The sequence below is a fragment of the Gossypium hirsutum genome, chromosome A02 (assembly GCF_007990345.1).
Source record: "Gossypium hirsutum isolate 1008001.06 chromosome A02, Gossypium_hirsutum_v2.1, whole genome shotgun sequence".
Lineage (NCBI taxonomy): Eukaryota > Viridiplantae > Streptophyta > Magnoliopsida > Malvales > Malvaceae > Gossypium > Gossypium hirsutum.
The window spans coordinates 107,841,224-107,861,088 of record NC_053425.1 but is presented as its reverse complement, the minus strand read 5'-3'; the positions used below and the strand labels follow the sequence as shown (position 1 = coordinate 107,861,088).

Here is a 19,865-nt window from a genome sequence, read left to right as displayed (position 1 = left end):
TTTGGGGTGAAAACAACATCATTAATGATATGGGAGATATCGAATAAATACTTTATAAAAATAATTTTTGGGTCATTAATTTTATATTTTTGTCCTCTAACTTTAAAAAGTTTCAAAATTGTCACTAAACTATTTGAAAGTTTTCATTTTAAGTCACTGGGTTGATAATTTTTTTTTAAGTTCGTCTAGTAAGCTCTAAATAACAATTTAACGATCAATAGGGTAAATCAGTACCTATCAACGAGTAAAAGAACATACCTTAGATCCAAGTTGATTTGATGGTTAATGTTGAAGATTGGAGAAAAAAATTGTTTAGGTTTTGGTTTGTAGATTTGCAACATTCAAAAGTTGTTTCATGAACAAAAGCAGTGTAAACAAAGAATGCCATACAATAACGATTTTAAATGCAACGATTTCGAATAGTTTAGTTAATATTTTGTAACATTTTTAAGCTGAATGACTAAAATGTAAACTTATAATAAATTAATGACATAGGATGTATTTTATCCATAAGATTTTTATCTATGTTTTCTAAGTGCAACTTAAAATATGAACATGCCACCTTTTTAACAAGTAGATATTATCTTCAATTGAGATTTTATCTTCATATTTTTATAAGAATTTAGGTGTTTAACATGACAAGTTCACATCATGAGATTGAACCATTCGTGGTGTACAATTACTTAGGGTAGTCAAATATACATTTCCTATGGTTGCATTTTAACCTATGCCACTTAAATGGTAACAATGAACACTTGATCAATTTGATCTAAGCTAAATTAAGTGGTACCATGCTCCCCTATAAGTTATAAACACTTGATCAAGTTGATCTAAGCTAAATTAAGTGGTACCAAACTCCCCTATAAGTTATAGGGGTTCAAACTTCACCATAAAAGATAAGTGACCGTGCACCATGCAGAATTTATCTCGACAAGACATTCCTCTTTGAATCCACCACTATAAGAATTTGAGCTATCTGCAAAATCGAGAGACAAAATTTCAACTAAAGACAATATCAACTCATTGAAGGATCCATCAGTTCCCAATCAAATAATACTTCAAAAACTTCTCTAAAAGAGTCAACCTCCCCTCAACAAGACTCAAGAAATGTATAAATCTATGACATCTTAATCACTTGGTTTGTCCATGTTAGCTCGTTTACCAATCAAAGAAACAAACCACCTAGCAAAGCACATAGCTATCAAGACTTGACAACTAGACAGAAAACGACCCCGAAAAAACAACAAACTGGTCATTGAGCAAATCAAATAAACCAACATAACATGACGAGCAACCCGAAACGACAATCTCCAGCACTCTCAAAGCTCACAATGTCTCCAAGCTCTATCCATCACCAAAAAAACATCAACAAAATGTATATATAACATGGTGTATACTTTTAGAGAAATGGAAAATGACAAAATGTATATATTAATCATTGATTTGATAAATTTTCTTAATAATATAATTACATGTGACAAGCTGATCAATATGTAGCAATTGGGTGCAAGAAGCAAACAAAAACATTCTTCTTATAAGTGAACTACCGGTTGTATCATCAGCACCTAGTTTCACAACAACCTGAATGAATGCAGTTAAATTGATCATCTTTCATTGCTTCTTGGCTTGGGAAGCTGCTTCAATATCTTGATCAATTCATATGTTCTCATGTCTCGACCCAAGTAAAGGCAAAGATCGAGCGGTGTTAAACCATCCTGAAACATGTAAAAGAATAGATGCATCAACAGAACAGCGAAGGAAAAATTAAGACAAATAATATGAAGGGACAGCAGTCTAAAATTACAGTATCACTCTATACCTTGTTTTTTAGCATCTTATTTGCCCCCCTAATTAGTAAAAGCTTCACCACATCGGTTCTTCTAGCTTGAACAGCGAGATGTAATGGCGTCCAACCATCCTAGACAAGCCAAAAGTTGAAACAAGTTCATTGCCAAAACAGAAAAGAATATCAAAAACAAACTCATAAAACAACAAACTAGGAAAAGTTAACCATACATTGTCTTGAAGGTTTATATCAACATTGTATAACAGAAGAAGTTTAATAGTAGGAGTCGATGCGGCATTAACAGCATAATGCATCAAGGTGGCTCCATCCTGTTTGCAGCACAAAACGAGTATGTTAATATTTACACAAAGCCACTCTCAGTCAGTAAAATAAGGTATACTGTCAAATTATCTCAAGCCCCCATCTCCCTTTCTTTCCTAACATGAACACATCAACAATGAATTGAAAAAATAGAAAATAATCACAATACAGTAGCAAATAATGTTGTCACTGGGGAACCATTTAATAAACTAAAATTCCCATAAATTTCTAGAGTTTGCATATCTTACCTCATCACGAACAAATGGATTTGCCGATTCTCTTAAAAGATAGTTGGTAATGGCCTGCTTTTTCCCGATAATTGCCTTGTGAATTGCAGTGAAACCATTCTGCAACGAACATCAACAAACTCAAAAATCATGAAAAATTGGTAAAGATGTGAAGAAAGTCTCCCTATCTAATAGCATGTAATAGTTTACACAAGAGAGCAAAAGAAATAATTTACACAAGAATATAAAAGAGACCAAGATTTATTCTGTCAGCTTGAGAACATTTTAATACCTTGTCCACCGCATTGATGTCAACATTGTGTTTCAACAAAGCATCAACGAGGTAGAACTCTCCCGATGCGGCAAGAGTGTGAAGAGGCAACCATTTTCCCTATAGAAAGTTTCGGCAATATGACAAGGAAAATAGTCATTTCTCAAAAGTAAACATATATAATAATAGATACATTCATCCTTCATAGCAAATGAGATATTCTGGGTGAGCTAGGTATCAACAACATTTTGTCATGGAATCTAGCATGTACAATGAGAAACCTTTTGGTTGTTGGTTCCCTATGGATAGCATGGGTGCAACCATATATGGTTAAAATGTCAAGACCTATGGCAGCTTCCTATTGCTTTGGGCAATAGTTGGAACACCTTCTACTGGCAGCAGAGAGTACCAGCTGTTTGGAATGCTATCAGTCCAAGAGCTGACAAGGTGATATGGCACAAATTGGTCTGGTTTCATTTCAATGTTCCTAGGCACTCAAAAGGAGTCCAGGGACCAATTATGGTGATGTTCTTGGATTATGTCAGGTCCACAGACAGGTTGCATGGGCACATTCTATAATTTTATGCATAGCAGAATTTTCGGAACATCAGAAGCTCAAGGTGAGTGATGTACCATAGAAGATCAAGGAGACAGTTGCAGTGCACAGGGGCGAATATAAGGGGGGGAATGAAAATCCTGCAATTTAGTCCCTTAATGAATAAAGAAAATTTAAGTTATAAAATTGCACTCCCCCCCCCCAAAAAAAAAAAGAAAAAAAATTATGTTTAATCCCTTCGGAAATTATGAAATCTGAAATTAATAAATACAATTATATTTTGACCTCTTAAAATTTTATAATTCAATTCCAACCCACTAAAAAATTTCTGGATTCGGCCATGGCAATGCATTTATGCACTCACAACAAAGTTAAAGTTGCTAATATGAATACTGTCCTATGTTCAAAAGGAGAACTTTACTGTTTGAATTATAGCAGCTAGTTCGCTTATTTGGATAAATAGAATTACTACTTATCTTAAAAAAAGGTACTTGCCCCATGTCAACAGGAAAATGCATGATACAAGAGAATAATCCAATAAGACGAGAACAGAATTTGCTTAAACAATGAACTAAAGAAAGCCAAATTTAATCAATAATCAAGAGCTCAAAAAAACTTACAGAAGTAGCAGCTGCTAAATCAGGTACACGCCTATTCAACATAAGCTTTTCTTCCTTTGTAAACAATTTACGTGAGCCTATATATATATATATACATATTCAAGCACATAAAGATTAATAAGAACATTATAAAGAAACCAAAAAGAAAAAAAGACTAATTCACTAAATTACCTTGAGTATTTTTCTCGGCTAGCTGATAATTTCCACTGTTGAAAAACTCAGCAACATCATCGAACCCTTTACTGTAAACTGCCCACCTAGGATTCTTTGGAGCTACGCGCTCACTCGAAGATGGGTTATTCACTGTATCCTCCATTGAATCTTCTTCGTTTTCCTTCTTGGGAAATGTCGATGGATTATCGAGAACCACGGGGTTCAACTGAGCTAATTTAGCTTCTTTATACTTCAAGTATTCTTGCGAATTCATGGTTCTAATAGGGACTAAACCTTGCTTCTTCTTCTCAACTCTACGCCCAAATTCCAACTGTTGCGCCATTTTTCGTCTTTCCTTCTTGGTTATATTCATCTCTTCTACCACATGGTTCCATTGCTCTGGAACTAAATTCTCAGCTTCAATTTCTTGTTTGTTCTTTTTTGGCTTCGTTTTAGCAAATCTTGTGGTGGTATTGGGATTGTCAAACATGGAGTCAGGTTGGAGATAAGGGTCTTCGAATGCACCGTCTTCGAAGACGAGACAATCACCGATGACGTGTTCTTCGTCATCACCGACGGCGGGGTTGTCTTGGGCTACGTAAGAAGAGAGAAAGGAAGGGGAAACGGAATGTAATTTTCGAGGGAAATACAAGTTGTAATGGCGGGAAAGCTTGGAAGGAGGTGTAGAAAGAGAGAGAAATGAAGTGGAGGAAATTTTGGGGGTTGGGGGTTTTAGCAATGAGGAAGGAGAAGGCAGTGACATAGCTTTTTGCTCTTTAGCTTAAAATCACCAATAAATTCAATTTTGTTTACACGAAGCTTATCGGGAAGTGAGGCTAAAGAGACGATAATGATGATGGTCGATGATGGTGGATCGATCGGCTTCCTAGTTGGCCCATTAAACTATGCTTTTTAGATGATGATTCAGCCGGAAAGCCCATGCAATGCAAACCCAAACAACTCAGCCGCCCATCAGCCCAGACCAAAGGGCCGACATAAAATTCTAAAATTTTGAGGAGGTTGAAGCTAAATATTTTATTTTACTGGGGCTTAAATTATATAATTAATATCTAAAAGGGATCAAAATTACAAATCTTTCATTTATTTAAAAGACTTCAAGTAAATAATTAATTCTTAAGAGGGACTCCTGATGATATTTTCCCATTTTGTCAAGGGGTCAAAATCCTTGCCTATGGAACACTCCAAAAGCATAAGTCACACCCCAAACAAGGTGGTTATTAGGGATATGCTTACAAGTTATTCGAGTTCAATTTGATTCAATAATTATCGAGATAAGTTAGAGCTCAAGCTATTCTAACTATAAGTCGAGATGAATTTGATCTTAGTCTTGGCTCAAACAGTTTGTGTGCCTTATTGAAATTTTCATTTTTAATATATATTTTGAATTTTTTATTACAAATTACGTTATTATCTTCAATATATATTATTAATTTTACATTTAATTATCAAGTTATTATGAAAAAATAATTATCGAGTTCAAGCTTCAATACGTACGAACTTAATCGAGCTTGAACTAAGCTCAAAAATAAATATTTGATTACACCCGAGTGAGTATTGAACTCTGTTCTTTTTTCAATTAAGTTTTATCTCAATTGGCGCTATTACTATTATAATAAAAAATATATATTCAATTTAAAGATTACGAAAAAGTTTTAAATAAATTATACATCGTATAAAAATATCCGTTGTTTTAATATTAAAATATGTTACATATAAAAGATTGAAACTTCAAAGATGATTTTTCCCATAAAATTCAACGTATTTTTCTTTCAAAGTATGCTACACGTATTGCAATATTAGTAGATTAAGTAAAAGGATAAGAATTTTCAAGTAAAAAACAGAATTTTTTAAATAAATATTTAAAATAAATTACACTCAAAATTATTAAACTATAATTAAGTTTATTATCTGATCACTCAAATTTAAAAAGTTAAATAATATTATCTATGAACGTATTAAACAATATAATCAAGAAATAAAGATAGTAAATATTGGTATTGTACTTCAAGCAACGATATTACTCGTATTCATGGTCTTGATGAAATAATAGCTGATGAATTAGTAGAATATGAAGAAGGTACTATAGGCATTACCCTAAATTTAAAATCAAATAATATTGATGTTGTATTAATCCTAAATTTAAAATCAAATAATATTGATGTTGTATTAATGAGTAATGATTTGATAATACAAGAATGAAGTTCTGCAAAAACAACAGGAGATATTGCTCGGATTTTATTGAACTTTTAAAATTTTCATTTAAATCATCTGACTATTAAACTTACTTATTGTTATATGATATTTTCTGTTCATATCATTGACCCTCAAATTAACTCAACTTTAAGACCAATTCATCTATTTGTCAAAAAATACTAATACATCTTAACGAAAACTCAATACAAACTTTCGAAAAAAATACTTTAACTCAATACCCATAATTTTTTTAAAATTGAATGACCAAAATGTAAATCTCAAAACTATACATATAGCAATCTTGAATATAATTTACCCTCAATATTTAGAAGCAGCTTACCGTGAGAAAGGAGAGAAAGTAAAATGACAGTTGAGAAATCAGATTCATAATTTCCATACAAAAACAAAAAATGGTTCGCAATCAGGTGATAGCTTAAAGCCTAATAATATCTAACCGAAGTTTAATAATAGTGTTACCATACAAGGTACCCCTACATGCTTAAAGAGATATAAGAACACTGCAAACATTAACTTTGAAGCTCCGTCCAAACTAGAGAATACATCAACATTCAACACTGACGAGACTAAAGCAAATCTCTCATCTTTCCCCTTCGACCCAAAACACTTCTTCACCTAGATCCGCGAGAATATGGTGGTGAATAAGAGCGCTCCCTCCTTGATCTTCCACCATGAGGAGAATACCTTGGAGAGTAATCACGACCTCGATATGGTGAGCGCCTGGGAGATCGACGATACCCGTAGTCATCACGACCACCACCACGGTACCTGCCACGCTCACCACGACCTTTTCCCCAATACAAGAACAACCATCAACAAAAATATTAATCTCGAGTCTCAATGCTACTCAAAATCATATCGGTAAAAGTATCACGAAAACTATTGTATTAAAAGTCAAATTTGCATTTTGCCCCCTTTACTTAAAAAATGGACAAATTAATCTATGTACGTTAAATCAAAAAGTAAACTGATTCTTTCTGTTAAAAAATTCATCCATTTTTACTATTAAAAACTAATGTAGATAACATACAGATAAATTTTTAACCGTAAAAATGGGTAGAATTTTTTAATAGAAGAATCAAGTTGTTCTTTAATCTAATATATAGAGACTAATTTGCCCATTTTTTAATAAAGAGGACAAAATACAATCCAACTCTTAATACAAAAGCCTCCATAATACTTTTACCTTGTAACATCATGTTTTCTAACAAATAAATTTATTTCAAATTTCAAACTTACCATAGTCTCTGGTATTTTTTAGTCCAAGGTAATGGCCTGGTGTTGGAGTCCTAGGCCGTTTCCTACGCGACTGAAAAGTAGAAAAAAACAGCTTAATATTCAACTAGGCAAATATTGGGTTAGCCTCATCAAAATGGTTTAGGATCTACAGCATCATGCACCTTTGACCAAAACCATATCGTTAGAAAAAATTAACATGTTACACTGCAAGGGAAGAAACAAAAAAATTCATTTGGAAGATCACCTGGAAGGTGAAAAAATGGCCATTGAAAGAAAGGGAAGACAAAAAGCAAGATACACATCCGACACAATTATTTCCTATCATATAAATGTCATATGTGAATACCATAAAAGCCTGATTATAAAGTTGTTGTATTGGCCGTTGATTAGTTGAGAGTTGAAAGTTGAAAGTGAATGCTGAGGTTGTATAGTTGTTGGGCAAACTAGTTGCTAATTTAGTTGATCACATGTATTTTCAAGCTGTTTTAGCTGTGGCCATTGATCAAGCTTGTTTGACTTAAGTTGAGATGGATGATCTCATCATCTTTGATTGCTGCCAACATAGCTGACACAATACTGTTCTGAATATAGCCAGAAAACCTCCAGGTTAAGGATGATAAACGCACAAATCTATGAAGTCTAAGCAACAAGGATAGAATCGGATTACCCTCTCCACGGTTATAAATCGACCTTCTAAAATTGATTGGTTGAGATACTTGATGCAGCGGCTCGCATCCTCAACACTGTCCATAGTAACAAAAGCAAAACCACGAGATATGCGAGTACGAGGTTCAACAACCAGGAAACACGATGCCACCTTTAAAATATTGGGTTAGGACATTAGTAATAAAATAGTGAAAGAGAAAAACGCCAGAATTTTGAGTCCATAACAGAAAACAAACCTTCCCCTCCTTGGAGAAATGCTCTTCAAGGTCCCTCTCAGTGACCCTTTGAGATAGACCGGTCACATAAAGTGTGTTGCCAGGATTTCCAGCGTCAACCCTGCGACATCAATCCAAAAGAATATTAAAACAAACAAACAAACAAACAAACTAGAGCATTTGAGCCTCCAACATTCACATCCTTGAAAAGGGAAGTAAAGCTAAAATCAAAACTAACCTGCCTCGACTTCTTGACCTTGACCTGGTTCAAAAGAAAAAAGAAAAACATAAGCAATCCACCACAAAACATATTGTGGAACTGAAATCAAGCAGGTGGACAACAAACCTGCCGCGACTATGTGACCTGGACCTATGCCTTGGCCTCGACCAGGAGCGGGATCTTGACCTAGACCTAGACCTAGGTCTAGATCTGGATCGTGACCTTGACTGTTCTCTCCATGGGGAGGGAGACTGAGAATTCCTGATACAAGAAGCAATTTATTAGATGAAAACGGAGATTGATGCAACCATAACCAAAAAACAGGCTTCCCAAAAATGCGGAGCGCACAATATAAAATAAATCCTCCAAATCCTAATTGAAAAGAAAAAAAAAGGGAACGTAATTTGCAGCAAAGAAATTGATATTGATTGAATCTCTCACAATGAAGCTCATCAAATCCCTAAACCATCCCGAATTATTTAATCTAGGGTTTCCCAATAACTAATCTTGAAACAAATAACCAACAAAACAAGCAATAAATCCACAGATCAAATGCCAAAATGCACCGAAGAGATATGAAGCTAACCTTTTACGAGGAGAATCCGCCTGTTACATAATAAAAACGCATTTAAAATTTAAATCAAAGAATTCTACACCGGCTAAATGAAACACAAACATGATAGCAAATAAGCAAAATATGTGAACAAAAGAGAGAAAGATCTTACCATCTTGGCGAAGAGAAAGAGAACCCTAGAACGCGAGAAGGGAAATTTGAAATTTTAGGGTTTATACGCACAGGGAATAATAGCAAAGGTCAATTAAATGTCGGCTTCATTATAATAAGAAAGTTGTGGGTTATTTGGATAAAATGAAGGATATTTTAGGGGGAGAGATTCAATGCGGTTAACTTAAAATAGATCTTCTGTATACCACCACAGTTTAAAAGAATTTTAAAAAATGGCTAAAATCTGCTCTAAATCCCTATACTCTTTGAAATTTTAAATGTAGTCCTTATAGTTTTCTGATTTAAAAATTAAATTTCAATTATCATGAATTTTTATTAAATTTAAATACATAATATTTTAATATTTAAAAATAAAATAAACTAATAACACATTTAAATTTAACAATAGTTTATTAATAATGTTATCAAGTAGAATAAATTTCAAAAATTTGAAAAATACAGAAACTCGATAAAAATATAAGCTTCAAAAAATAGACTTGAACAAGAAAATTAAATTCATTTTAAATATGTGTCGAACTTAAATTCTAATATTCAGAGTCTAACTCATACATTTTTAATTATAGAATTTACTATTTATTTTAGTTTTATATATCATGCAATTTTTATCACATAAAATTAATATTATAATGTGAACATTAAAAATATATCCATTTATTTATGTTTAAAATTTTAATAAAAAATATATATGTTAGATTTTGTGTGACCTGAATCCCGTCATTTGTTGAAGAAATAAATGCAGTGACAAAATACAGAGATCTATAGGAGTGAGAGGTTAAGGGTTGAACCGCACAAGTTGAGACTGTGTAGAACTATACTTCTATTATTTGACTTTGATTAGAACAAAATTTTTCAATTGGTAAATATATGTAGTCATAACTCTTCTTATAATTATCAACTTTTATTAGAACAATATAAAATTATTATTAAATGTTGTTATTAAATGTTGAACTAAAATAGTATATTTTCTTAAGAAAATGGATAAGCCTAAAACTAAGTACACAATGAAGAAATGGATGGCAAGAGTAAAATCAAACATACCCTTTATTCATTTGGTTATGTTCAAGCTCTAAGAATCTGCAATCACATTGATGCCAACTGAACTAGCCACATGATGCACACTTCACACACATGTACACACTTGCACAGACATACATACATACATACATACATACATACATACATACATACATACATACATACAACGACGCACATTTTTTGCAAACTAATGCCTCAACAAAGAACTAAGAACAGAAGAAATCTGCAATTGATACACATGGTGATTTACGTCGTAAGAATGTCTGGAAGCTTAACCGAGTGAGTTCCGATTACTTTGCCACCAACATCCGGGAAATTTTCATATCCAGGGAGTGGTTTCACTTTCCCGTCAATATCTACTTCCAAAGGATACCTCATAAGATGGCCCTGCAATGCCGAATAATCGGTATCTGTAAATTTTCTTCCAGTTATCTTCGGCAATTGTGTTTACTGTCTTCACACATTCTAGAGTTTCTGGTTCCTTGAAACACTTATTTAGCTCACCAAGATGCTCTGCCCATAGGGACATTCTATACCCGTATACCTGCAAAGTCTCGAGGCAGTGTTTTCGAGTCATGTTTCGTTTTACATGTAAATCGATCCAAAAACGAAATGTGGAGCATGTTTTTCATGTTGCAAAAGGTTCCTATATTAGCAGGGTAGTATGCCACACTAATGTTATGAATACATTCCGGTTTCAAGACTCGAAATTGATGCCTTTTTCTTACTACGTATGAACAACAGCAATGAAAAATGGTTCGAGGATTAGTTTTCTTACCTGACCACGTGGATGTTTTTTCTTTTCAGCCCATGTGTAATGTGGTTGATATGCAGCCATAGCTAGCTCACTGTCTTTTGTACCAGCCATGGATCTTTGGTTAATATTTGCTGACCCTACAATCACATACTCATCATCTATGACCATTCCCTTTGCATGCACGTATATCATGAACCGACCGAACTTTGCAGAGTCAGAGACCTATGAAAAACATAAGCACGGGATACTTAACAGTCAAGAATCTCCCCACTGTTAATCATATCCAAAACTAGTTAACTTTAAGTAATTACCGAAGTTCCGTTTCCACCGAGCATTTCCGGGGTGACCTCTTCCCTCTTACCAAGACAATAGAAATTGAGGTAATCTTGAGGATGCGAGTCCGTAATCTGCATGCTTTTGAGTTCTCGTGCGACAATATCATACATCATTTGCATTGTTTGAGACTGGAAATATACGGACCACAATAAAGATTATGTCAAAAAAGTAAACCCCAAACCGAAAACCGAACAGAAATAACAAAAAAAAGAACACGACTAAGTACTAGAAACAATATTTTCTTAAAGTATGCTAAAGGTCTCCCATTACATATCAAGTCTAAGTTCAGAACCATGGACTAGCAAGGAAGCTATATATCAGCACAAGCATATGATTACAATTAATACGAACCTGCCAGTATAGAATTTCCTGTACAGAAAGAGATTTTGTATCACCCTCGGGCCACAAAGGAATAACGACATATACTGCAAATCTCTCTCTTGCTCGGATTTTACTAGCGACCTTTAATGCCAGCTCCATTGGGATCAGATGATCGGCCCCTGCATCTTTATACGATGGCCAAGCATACGAAGATCCCAGAAAATACTGATTTTCGATATATATGTAATGCTGAGCGGATCTTATTGCCTGTATATAAGCTGTTTGAATGCTTTTTTCTATGACCACATTTTTTGAAACTAAAAGATTCTGCAAAGAATCAAAATAGGCGATTAAAGATTTAGAACATAGCCAATGTGTTACATAGTAGGGTTCTTCATGTCAAGGAAAAACCTGATTCTCGGGTTTTCTCATTGGTCTTGGAAATCCTTTCACTGATCCCGAGTCAATGGAGCGGAAAATCTGCGGAAGTAAAAAAAAATTGAACCGACATTACTATTAAAGAACAACATCAAAAGTGCAGTTAATAGCAGGAAAATTTTACACAACCTGAACATCCCAGTTGTCACGATCATCGATGCTAAGAACATGTAATTTGGGGTCATCTTCTGGAATTATTGTAGTGCCGTGGTCTGTTACAGCTAAGGGAGGACTTAGTATCCAAGAGATTCGTTCTATCCTAATCAAAGCATCATCATTCGATGGCATTTTTCCTGCACAAAGTAGACAGAAATCCTTCCATTTGGTCGATTCCCTCCACCGCTGCTCGAAGTTGATAAGAACATCATATGCGGCAGGCCCTTCAATTCTGGTGTGTAAATCATGCCATGGTTGCCTAGGAGCCTTGATTCCAGCCTTTAAAATATAGAGAAAAGTGGAAACAAGATGAAGGAAGATAAGAAAGTGCTAACTCCCAGCGCGCTTGAACCCACGTCCTCTTGTACCAACAAGAATATCAATGCCCACTGAACTAAGACCCAGTCAACATCTTGTTGGTGCTTTTAGTGGCAGCTTAAATGACACTTAAATGACCATAAAATGATAACATGATACTTGTGGGGTGAGATCATGTCCATTACTTTTTCATTCATTAATTTCTAATATATAAGCATTAACATTCAAATGTGTAATATTGAATAGTAATGGATACAAAAGTAATGGAGGAGAGCCAAATCCTATAAGCACAGACTCCCCGGTAGTGAACAAAACCCTTACTAGTCGGATTTGGGGATGTTTAAAACTTTTCTCATCCCACTATCCAGTGTCATATTCTTCATAAGATGCTCTATAGGAAAGTGATACATGGTTTTAGTAATTGCAATTAACATACACAAAAGAACATCCGAACAGAAGAAATTATTAAGATAAAAACCGAGCAATCACTTACAGAAAAAGTAGGATTATGAAAATCATCCTTGAAGATGGTGTCAAGATCATGAAGTATTCGATGTTCAGGTGTATCATAGCGACCATCACAGAGATCGATGCCTCCAACAAATGCAGTAATCTTTCGATTATTACCGGCTGCCTGTGTATCAACAAGAGCGAACTTTTGATGATGCGTAAACATGCTTCCAACAACCTGATCAAAACCATTGCAAAAACCAACCTCAGCAGCATTATATATGAACACTCACGACAGGATAAAAGTACTATGGAAGCTCTTATATTAAGAGTTATATTGCATTTTACTCCTACTCAGAAAATAGGCAAATTAGTCCCCATACATTAAATTAAAGAGCAAATTAGTCATTCTATTAAAAATTTCATCCATTTCTATTATTAAAAACTGATCTTTATTCATCAGAATGAGACACACATGGCACACCATGTATAATTGTCTGGTTATTCTCTCAATTATAACAGTTTTTAATAGAAGAAAGGATGAAATTCTTAACTAAAAGGACTAATTTTCTCTTTGATCTAATGTATAATAACTAATTTCTATATTTTTTGAGTAAAGGGGTAAAAATATAATCTGACTCCTAGTAAAAGGGCCATCATGATACTTTTACCCTCACAACATATACATTAAAAATATTTAATGGAAAAAGTACCATAAAGACCCTTATAGAATTGCATTTTGCCCTTATATTAATTTTTAAAAGTAGAAATGAATGGAATTTTTAACAGTATAACTAGTTTGCTATTTGATTTAGCCTGTAAGGACTCTTAGTGCAAGTGCCATGATACTTTTACCCATGTTAACTCATCAAAGAACAAGAATGCACAATAAAACCCTTGCCTTTTGTTTGAAATAACCCAGCTTACTAGCAGCATATCGACCAGCTAGCACACACATAACAGATGAATGCTTGAAAAACTTCAAAGTTTCTTCATCATGTGTCTTCATTACTCCCACCTGCAACACCCCGTGGACATGAATCAACATTAATGCCATAGAGTCATAGTTGAAACAGTAAAAAGAACATGCTGGGAAACTTGTTACCTTTCTAATACCAAATTTATCTGAAGTTTTATCATCCCAAACCAACAACAACACCCTAACCCCTTCTTCAGATTTATATTTAAGCAATTCACCAAGGTTTAAATCCCCACCTCGAGGTAATGGCCTAGTTGGTTCTCTAACAAGCTTAACCTTATGAAAAACAGACCAACCAGCAATGTATATCATATGGTGAGCTTCAGATATGGCATAACAAAGATCCTCCCAACACTTTCCTTGGTTAAATACTTTACCATCGTCTAGTTCTATTTTGGGTAACATACCGTCCGGCACATGAGCGTCTTGGTAAAGCGTCACTTTGTTCCCTTTCCTCATCGGGAAATACGTGTGCCTCACGCCGCCTTGCTCCGGGTCGCTGGCGAGGCTCTGTTTATACAAAGGGTTTTCCTCACAGGGCGTGAATTTCATGTCGATGTATATTGCCGTAGTCGGCTTAGGAGGCTTCCCCGATGAGCCAATGAGTGGGAACCACCCAGTTATACGCTCTCCGGTGGCGATTTTTTTGGCGAGGAATTTGGTAGTGCCGATGACTTCAACGCCTAACAGGTCGTCGTCTTTGACGTTAATTTCTAGCTCAGTTAAAGGATGAGCCATGGGGATTATGAACCTCTCGTTCCATTTCGGGTTCTCAGCGCTCTTCAACACGCGTGTACGAGCTAAAGTTGATTGTGGCACCGTAACGGTGACGTAAGGGTCGCTGGTCATGATTTTATGGTGGTGATGGACTTTACCAACTTCCCCTGGTTCTGGAGCAGCTGCTGCTTGTGATGGAGTTTTACAGGTCTCACAAGTTAAGCATTTACGAAGATGATTAGACACTAAATCCATGTTAGGTAGCTTCCGAGCTTCAATAATGGTTAAATCCAAATCACCGTAAAGGTAAATCACCTGCTTCGACCCTTCTTCCTCCATTTTCAAAGCGCGCACACACACACACACAAAAAAAAACAGAACCGGAGAGAAGAACAGAGGACAAAAAGAAAGGTCCGGCGACGGTGAGAGATTTGGGTATTAAACGAAAATCCAAGACATCGTTGATTTCAGTGAATTAAAAACTGGGTTGAGCTTGGTTTAAGCTTTCATGAAGTTTAAGAACATGAAAAATGGCAACCATGCAAAGCCTGCAAAGCTGCAAGCCTGCGACTGCAGTTACAGAGACGACAACTAAGCTACTAAAGGCTAAAGCTTTGCTTGCTTTTGCTGATTAAACAAATGGGATTCCCTTAGTTAAAGCTTATAACAATCGTTTATGAAAATTATCAAGTAATTTAAGTCTTTTAATTCATCAAATTATGGAAGATACAATCCCCAATAAAATGCTTGAATGAATGATTATGTCTTCTATAGAAAAATCAAAGAATTTTTAGATTACTATAAGTTTGATGTGACCGGAAACCATTTTTTATTCTATTTTCTATGTTAGTACCAAACAATTTTCTCGTGGCTCTCAGTGGGCACTCACCCATACTGCTCAATTTTGGGTATTTTTAGTGCAGCAACTGCGTTCATACTTAAAATGTCAAATTCTGCTATTAGTGTTTATACTATGCGAATATTATAAATTTAGTCCTTTTTCTTTAAAATTTATTATGACTAAAAAATATAAATTCTATACTATAAAAAAATCCAAATTAAGTAAATTTTAAATATACTTTTATTAAATTTAATTATTTAAAATAATTTAATTCAAACTTTATATAATTGACCCCAAAATTATTTGCTACAACTTTATTGGGCAAGTCCTTGAATTTTATATGAATGACACATATTTACTAACATCAATACATATCCAAATATGTCTCAATCCCTATCAAACACTAATTTTTCCATTAAAAAATATCCATTTAAGATTCAAGCCTTTATTAAATACAATAAATTATTTTATGGAAAATATGTCTCAATCCCTATCAAACACTTATTGAATCTCTACTAAATACAATAAATTATTTTATAGACATTTTCCATCATATTATTCATCATCCGTTTATAACTTAAACCTTAAACCTAAATCAATTCAGGGTTTAAGGTTCGAGGTTTGAAGTTCAGGGTTTGAGATTCAAGGTTTATATCTGTATTCAAGTTCGGGATTCAGAGTAAAAAAATTACCAAAATTATGTATCAATGATATGAAAATTTTGTCGAAATGTCATTAAATAATTGGAAAAGAATTATGAATTATGTGGTAAGAATAGTTCATAAAATAATTTTTCGATTCTTTTATATTAAGCTCAAAATCAGTTTTGATGAGCGGTAAGATTAATTTTAATAAAATTAAATGTTAAAATTAAAAAATTAATTATTCAATTTATTATTAAATTAATAATTAATAATCTGATAAAATGGATGAGGATAAATAAAGCTAGTGTTGAAGCAATGATGAAAAGTGGTGGGAGATGAGGGTTCACTATCATGAATTTATTTAGTAGTCTTCCACCAATTAATAACTTGGCTTAAAGACAACTAAGAAATTATCAGAATTTTGTGGTCACTACAAAATATCTGCTAGGTTTTGTGCTCAGAATTTTTATAAAGATTCTTTTACCATACTTTTGTCTCTTTCATTATTTTATCTCTACATTGGGCTTCAACTTTTTTTTTATTCAATTTAGTCCTTAATTTTTTTTGAAAATTCTAAAGTTCATACTCCAATGTCTCAATATGATAATAATTGTTAATTTTAGAGACTAACTTAGATAAAAAAAAATCAAATCCCAATGTTGGAATAGTTGCCTTGTTTAGCCCTAATGTGGAAATAATTAATAAGTTCATAATCTAACTTAGACTGAAAAAATTTAGTGAATCTAGAAACTGTTTTAGTAGTGTTAAAATTAAGTTATAAATTTTTATGAGGTTAAAATATAATTTATTGTGTATTAATTTATAATTTTATGATTTAAAAAATTAAACATAAAGGGATAAAATAAAATTTTTCTGTATTTATATTAACTTAAAATATTATCATTTGTATAAGGATTAAAATGTAGTCTTTTTAATTTTAAGGAACTAAAGTCCTTGGTTGCCTCACATTGCATTCACCCTTAAAATGATATCGAAGAGAGGCTGAGAGTGGGTTTGGATGGGCGGTGCGTTTACTTGCGGTTCGTGTAAAAACATTGGTGGCAATGAAATTAGATATTGTAGAGACGCTATAGCGTGAAACAAAAAGTAAGCTAAATACACTGTACCGCACCTCATCACTCATCCAAACCCACCCTGAACCAAAATTTTCACAATTTCTTTTAAAATGGGAGAAAAGAAAAAAGAGGACATTGATACATAGCATTTAAATAAATAAATATCTAATATCTAATTTTAAATTGATTTCATACTTCAAATTATTATTTTTTTTGGTGAATTTACAATAAGAGGGTAAAGCCTTAACAATAACACGACTAGTGCGTTTCAAACCCAAGTCATACTTAGGGCTGTGAACACTCTGGTCATCAGGCCAATACATGGGGTACATAATTCAGATTATTTTAATTGAGTATTTAAAATATTATTATCATATCAATCGAATATTTTCATCAGTGTAATCATTAAATTAGACATTAAATGTCCACTTAAAATTGATATTGAGAATATTTAAAGCAAATGGGGCAAAATGTAAATATGTATGTGAACAATTTAAATTTGACGTGTTAAAAAAAATCCTCCCAACACGACATTTTTTTTGGTTACACGTCAAATTCAAAATGTTCATACTATACACATATTTACAAATTGATCCACTATTATAAATATGCTCTACATCATATTAGTGCTAATATTTAATGTCAAATCTAATGATTAAACTAACAAAATGATATAATCGATACAATACTAATGTTTTCAAAATTCAATTAAAATATTTTGAAGTTTGATACTAATTTAGAACTTGGGTGATAGTTTAGAACTATTGTTGGAATTAACCCTAAAAATATTGGGTATTGCCGTAAAAAAACTAGAATAGCAGCCACGGAGTTATTGGTTTTTGGAGGGATAAATGCAAGATTTAGTCCCTGAATTTAGCAATTTTTCACACCTTGGTTTATTCATATCAATTCTAAAACTTGGCAGTTTTTTTCAAATTGTTCTCTGAATTTGAATTCTGTTAAGGTATGATAACATGGCACTATAAGATTGCGACACACCGTCACTAGGAATTTTTAAAAAATTAAATACTTTTTTTTAAAACTGTTTTAAAATAATCCAAATTTAGGGATCAAATTGAAAAACTTTTCCCGGGACAAAAGAAAGGGATCAAATTAAAGAAAACTGACAAATTCAGGGACTAAATATTATTTTACCCCTTTCTTCAACTACTCCAGACCACCCTTCATAAATCCCCCTAATGGCTTCAACTTCTCTTCCTTTTAACACCCTTTTCTTCACTTGTCGTCCAATCAAAATCCGATAAAGTGCTACGTACGTTATTAAATCGTCTCATTTGCAGAAGCGAAGGAGCTGATCTTTCATCATCATCATCTTCTTCAACCACTGAAACTTCATAATCATCAATTAACGTATGATGATTATTAGGGCAAAGTTTTATCCTTTTTAAAACTTTGCTTTTGATTTGCTCTGCAAATGCTTGTGAAGGCCTTGAAGAAGAAGAAGAAGAAGAAGAAGAAGAAAAAGAACCTTGTTTGAGTTTCTTCAAGCTACGTATTTTCTTCTTCTTTATAATTTGACCCATGCATGAAACTTTCGGTGACACAGGTTCACGTAATTCGAAACTCGCATTCCTGGGTATTAAAGGTACCATATGACCGGAAATTCCTTTACCGCCGGTGATAACCGGTGGGCTTAACCGAAATGTGAGAATGATTTTGCTCCTGTGTTTCACCGGTTTCACCATTGGGATTGTAAATCGTCACCGTCGGAATATGAGTAGGAAACAACGGTTTGTTGATCTAAGAAAAATGAAATGATTTTATGGCTTTGAACATAGCTTCATTGCCGGCCATAACTTCGCCATATTTCTTGATTGGCCGTCACTGTCGGTCGGCCGTTCATTTGATATTGTATTTTCATGTATTACACTTGTAGGATGGAATTAATTTTAGATAGATTTAATTTAAATTGGATTTTTTTTTAGTTTTCAATTTTGTTTAATTTTAGATACTCTTAACTTAAATCAGATTCATTTTTCGAAAAATTCATTAATAAGCAAAACAAAAATTCAGAATTATGTATTTTCAAGAAGAAAAAAAGAAAGTTCCAAAGAAAAGATAAATATTGAAAAAAAAGACTTCGATAGTAGACAATATTGGATCACGAAATCAAACTCGGACAAATTACAGTTACATGAGAAGCTCGCAAGGTTGACAACCTAAGTTTTTCGTCTTTGTCATTTGTGCCAAGGCTTCATCGGTAATTGAATCTATTTTAGTTTTAAAATTTATGATAATTCTAGTTTGTCATTTTAAGATTCAAGTTTTCAAGTTGATTTATTATTGTTATACATCGGTTGAGACACATGGCAACAAGAAGTGACTTTAGAGAGACCCACAGATAACTCTCCATATTGTACCATCCAACTCCATTTTGTACTGTTTAGCTAGTTACACATAACCGACAACTTGTTGAACTATCCATAAGGCCATCCTCTTTTAACAGTTGGCCTATATCCTTTAAAAGGAGATCATCAAGGCATAACTACCTCAGCTAATAAAATGTCAAAATAGTAATACCTCAT

General features: G+C 33.6%; 3 protein-coding genes and 1 pseudogene across 5 annotated transcripts; all 4 read right to left on the bottom strand.

The window, feature by feature from the left end:
* Positions 1–568: 568 nt before the first annotated feature.
* Positions 569–4,821, bottom strand: LOC107917096 (ankyrin repeat domain-containing protein, chloroplastic). Of its 2 annotated transcripts, XM_016846558.2 has the most exons (8): positions 3,953–4,760; positions 3,782–3,858; positions 2,627–2,725; positions 2,356–2,454; positions 2,017–2,115; positions 1,820–1,918; positions 1,582–1,715; positions 569–976 (listed from the first exon to the last, which is right to left on the bottom strand). In XM_016846558.2, exons 1-7 carry the CDS (start codon positions 4,695–4,697, stop codon positions 1,605–1,607), a joined length of 1,329 nt encoding a protein of 442 aa, XP_016702047.1. In that variant the 5' UTR covers positions 4,698–4,760; the 3' UTR covers positions 569–976; positions 1,582–1,604. The 2 variants fall into 2 exon arrangements, with proteins under 2 accessions (XP_016702047.1, XP_016701997.1); XM_016846508.2 differs by lacking the exon at positions 569–976 and having other exon boundaries at positions 1,416–1,715; positions 3,953–4,821.
* A 1,700-nt stretch (positions 4,822–6,521) lies between these two features.
* Positions 6,522–9,399, bottom strand: LOC107917004 (serine/arginine-rich splicing factor SR45a). The gene is made up of 8 exons (XM_016846422.2): positions 9,232–9,399; positions 9,093–9,112; positions 8,633–8,767; positions 8,525–8,548; positions 8,308–8,407; positions 8,073–8,222; positions 7,406–7,475; positions 6,522–6,953 (listed from the first exon to the last, which is right to left on the bottom strand). Exons 1-8 carry the CDS (start codon positions 9,232–9,234, stop codon positions 6,778–6,780), a joined length of 678 nt encoding a protein of 225 aa, XP_016701911.1. The 5' UTR covers positions 9,235–9,399; the 3' UTR covers positions 6,522–6,777.
* Positions 9,400–10,274: 875 nt separating this feature from the next.
* LOC107916919 (phospholipase D delta-like) lies at positions 10,275–15,555 on the bottom strand (annotated as a pseudogene). Its single transcript, XR_001689650.2, has 9 exons — positions 14,168–15,555; positions 13,964–14,080; positions 13,106–13,300; positions 12,268–12,573; positions 12,112–12,180; positions 11,731–12,027; positions 11,355–11,507; positions 11,065–11,265; positions 10,275–10,830 (listed from the first exon to the last, which is right to left on the bottom strand). The product of XR_001689650.2 is annotated as a phospholipase D delta-like (transcript).
* A 2,969-nt stretch (positions 15,556–18,524) lies between these two features.
* On the bottom strand, positions 18,525–19,025 carry LOC107944208 (uncharacterized protein At1g76070). The gene has a single exon (XM_016878307.1). It carries the CDS (start codon positions 19,023–19,025, stop codon positions 18,525–18,527), a length of 501 nt encoding a protein of 166 aa, XP_016733796.1.
* Between the last annotated feature and the right edge of the window lie 840 nt (positions 19,026–19,865).

What these genes read in the sequence shown, in the direction of transcription:
- LOC107917096 (XM_016846508.2), bottom strand. Translation starts at nt 4,697, where the DNA reads ATGTCACTGCCTTCTCCTTCCTCATTGCTAAAACCCCCAACCCCCAAA. An exon ending in AGCCGAGAAAAATACTCAAG is followed by an intron (nt 3,859 to 3,952) that starts GTAATTTAGTGA and finishes ATATATATATAG; the next exon opens with GCTCACGTAAATTGTTTACA. An exon ending in ACATCAATGCGGTGGACAAG is followed by an intron (nt 2,455 to 2,626) that starts GTATTAAAATGT and finishes TGTTCGTTGCAG; the next exon opens with AATGGTTTCACTGCAATTCA.
- LOC107917004 (XM_016846422.2), bottom strand. An exon ending in GATTTATAACCGTGGAGAGG is followed by an intron (nt 7,476 to 8,072) that starts GTAATCCGATTC and finishes TCTACTTTTCAG; the next exon opens with TCGCGTAGGAAACGGCCTAG. An exon ending in AAAAAATACCAGAGACTATG is followed by an intron (nt 6,954 to 7,405) that starts GTAAGTTTGAAA and finishes ATTGGGGAAAAG; the next exon opens with GTCGTGGTGAGCGTGGCAGG.
- LOC107944208 (XM_016878307.1), bottom strand. Translation starts at nt 19,025, where the DNA reads ATGGTGAAACCGGTGAAACACAGGAGCAAAATCATTCTCACATTTCGG.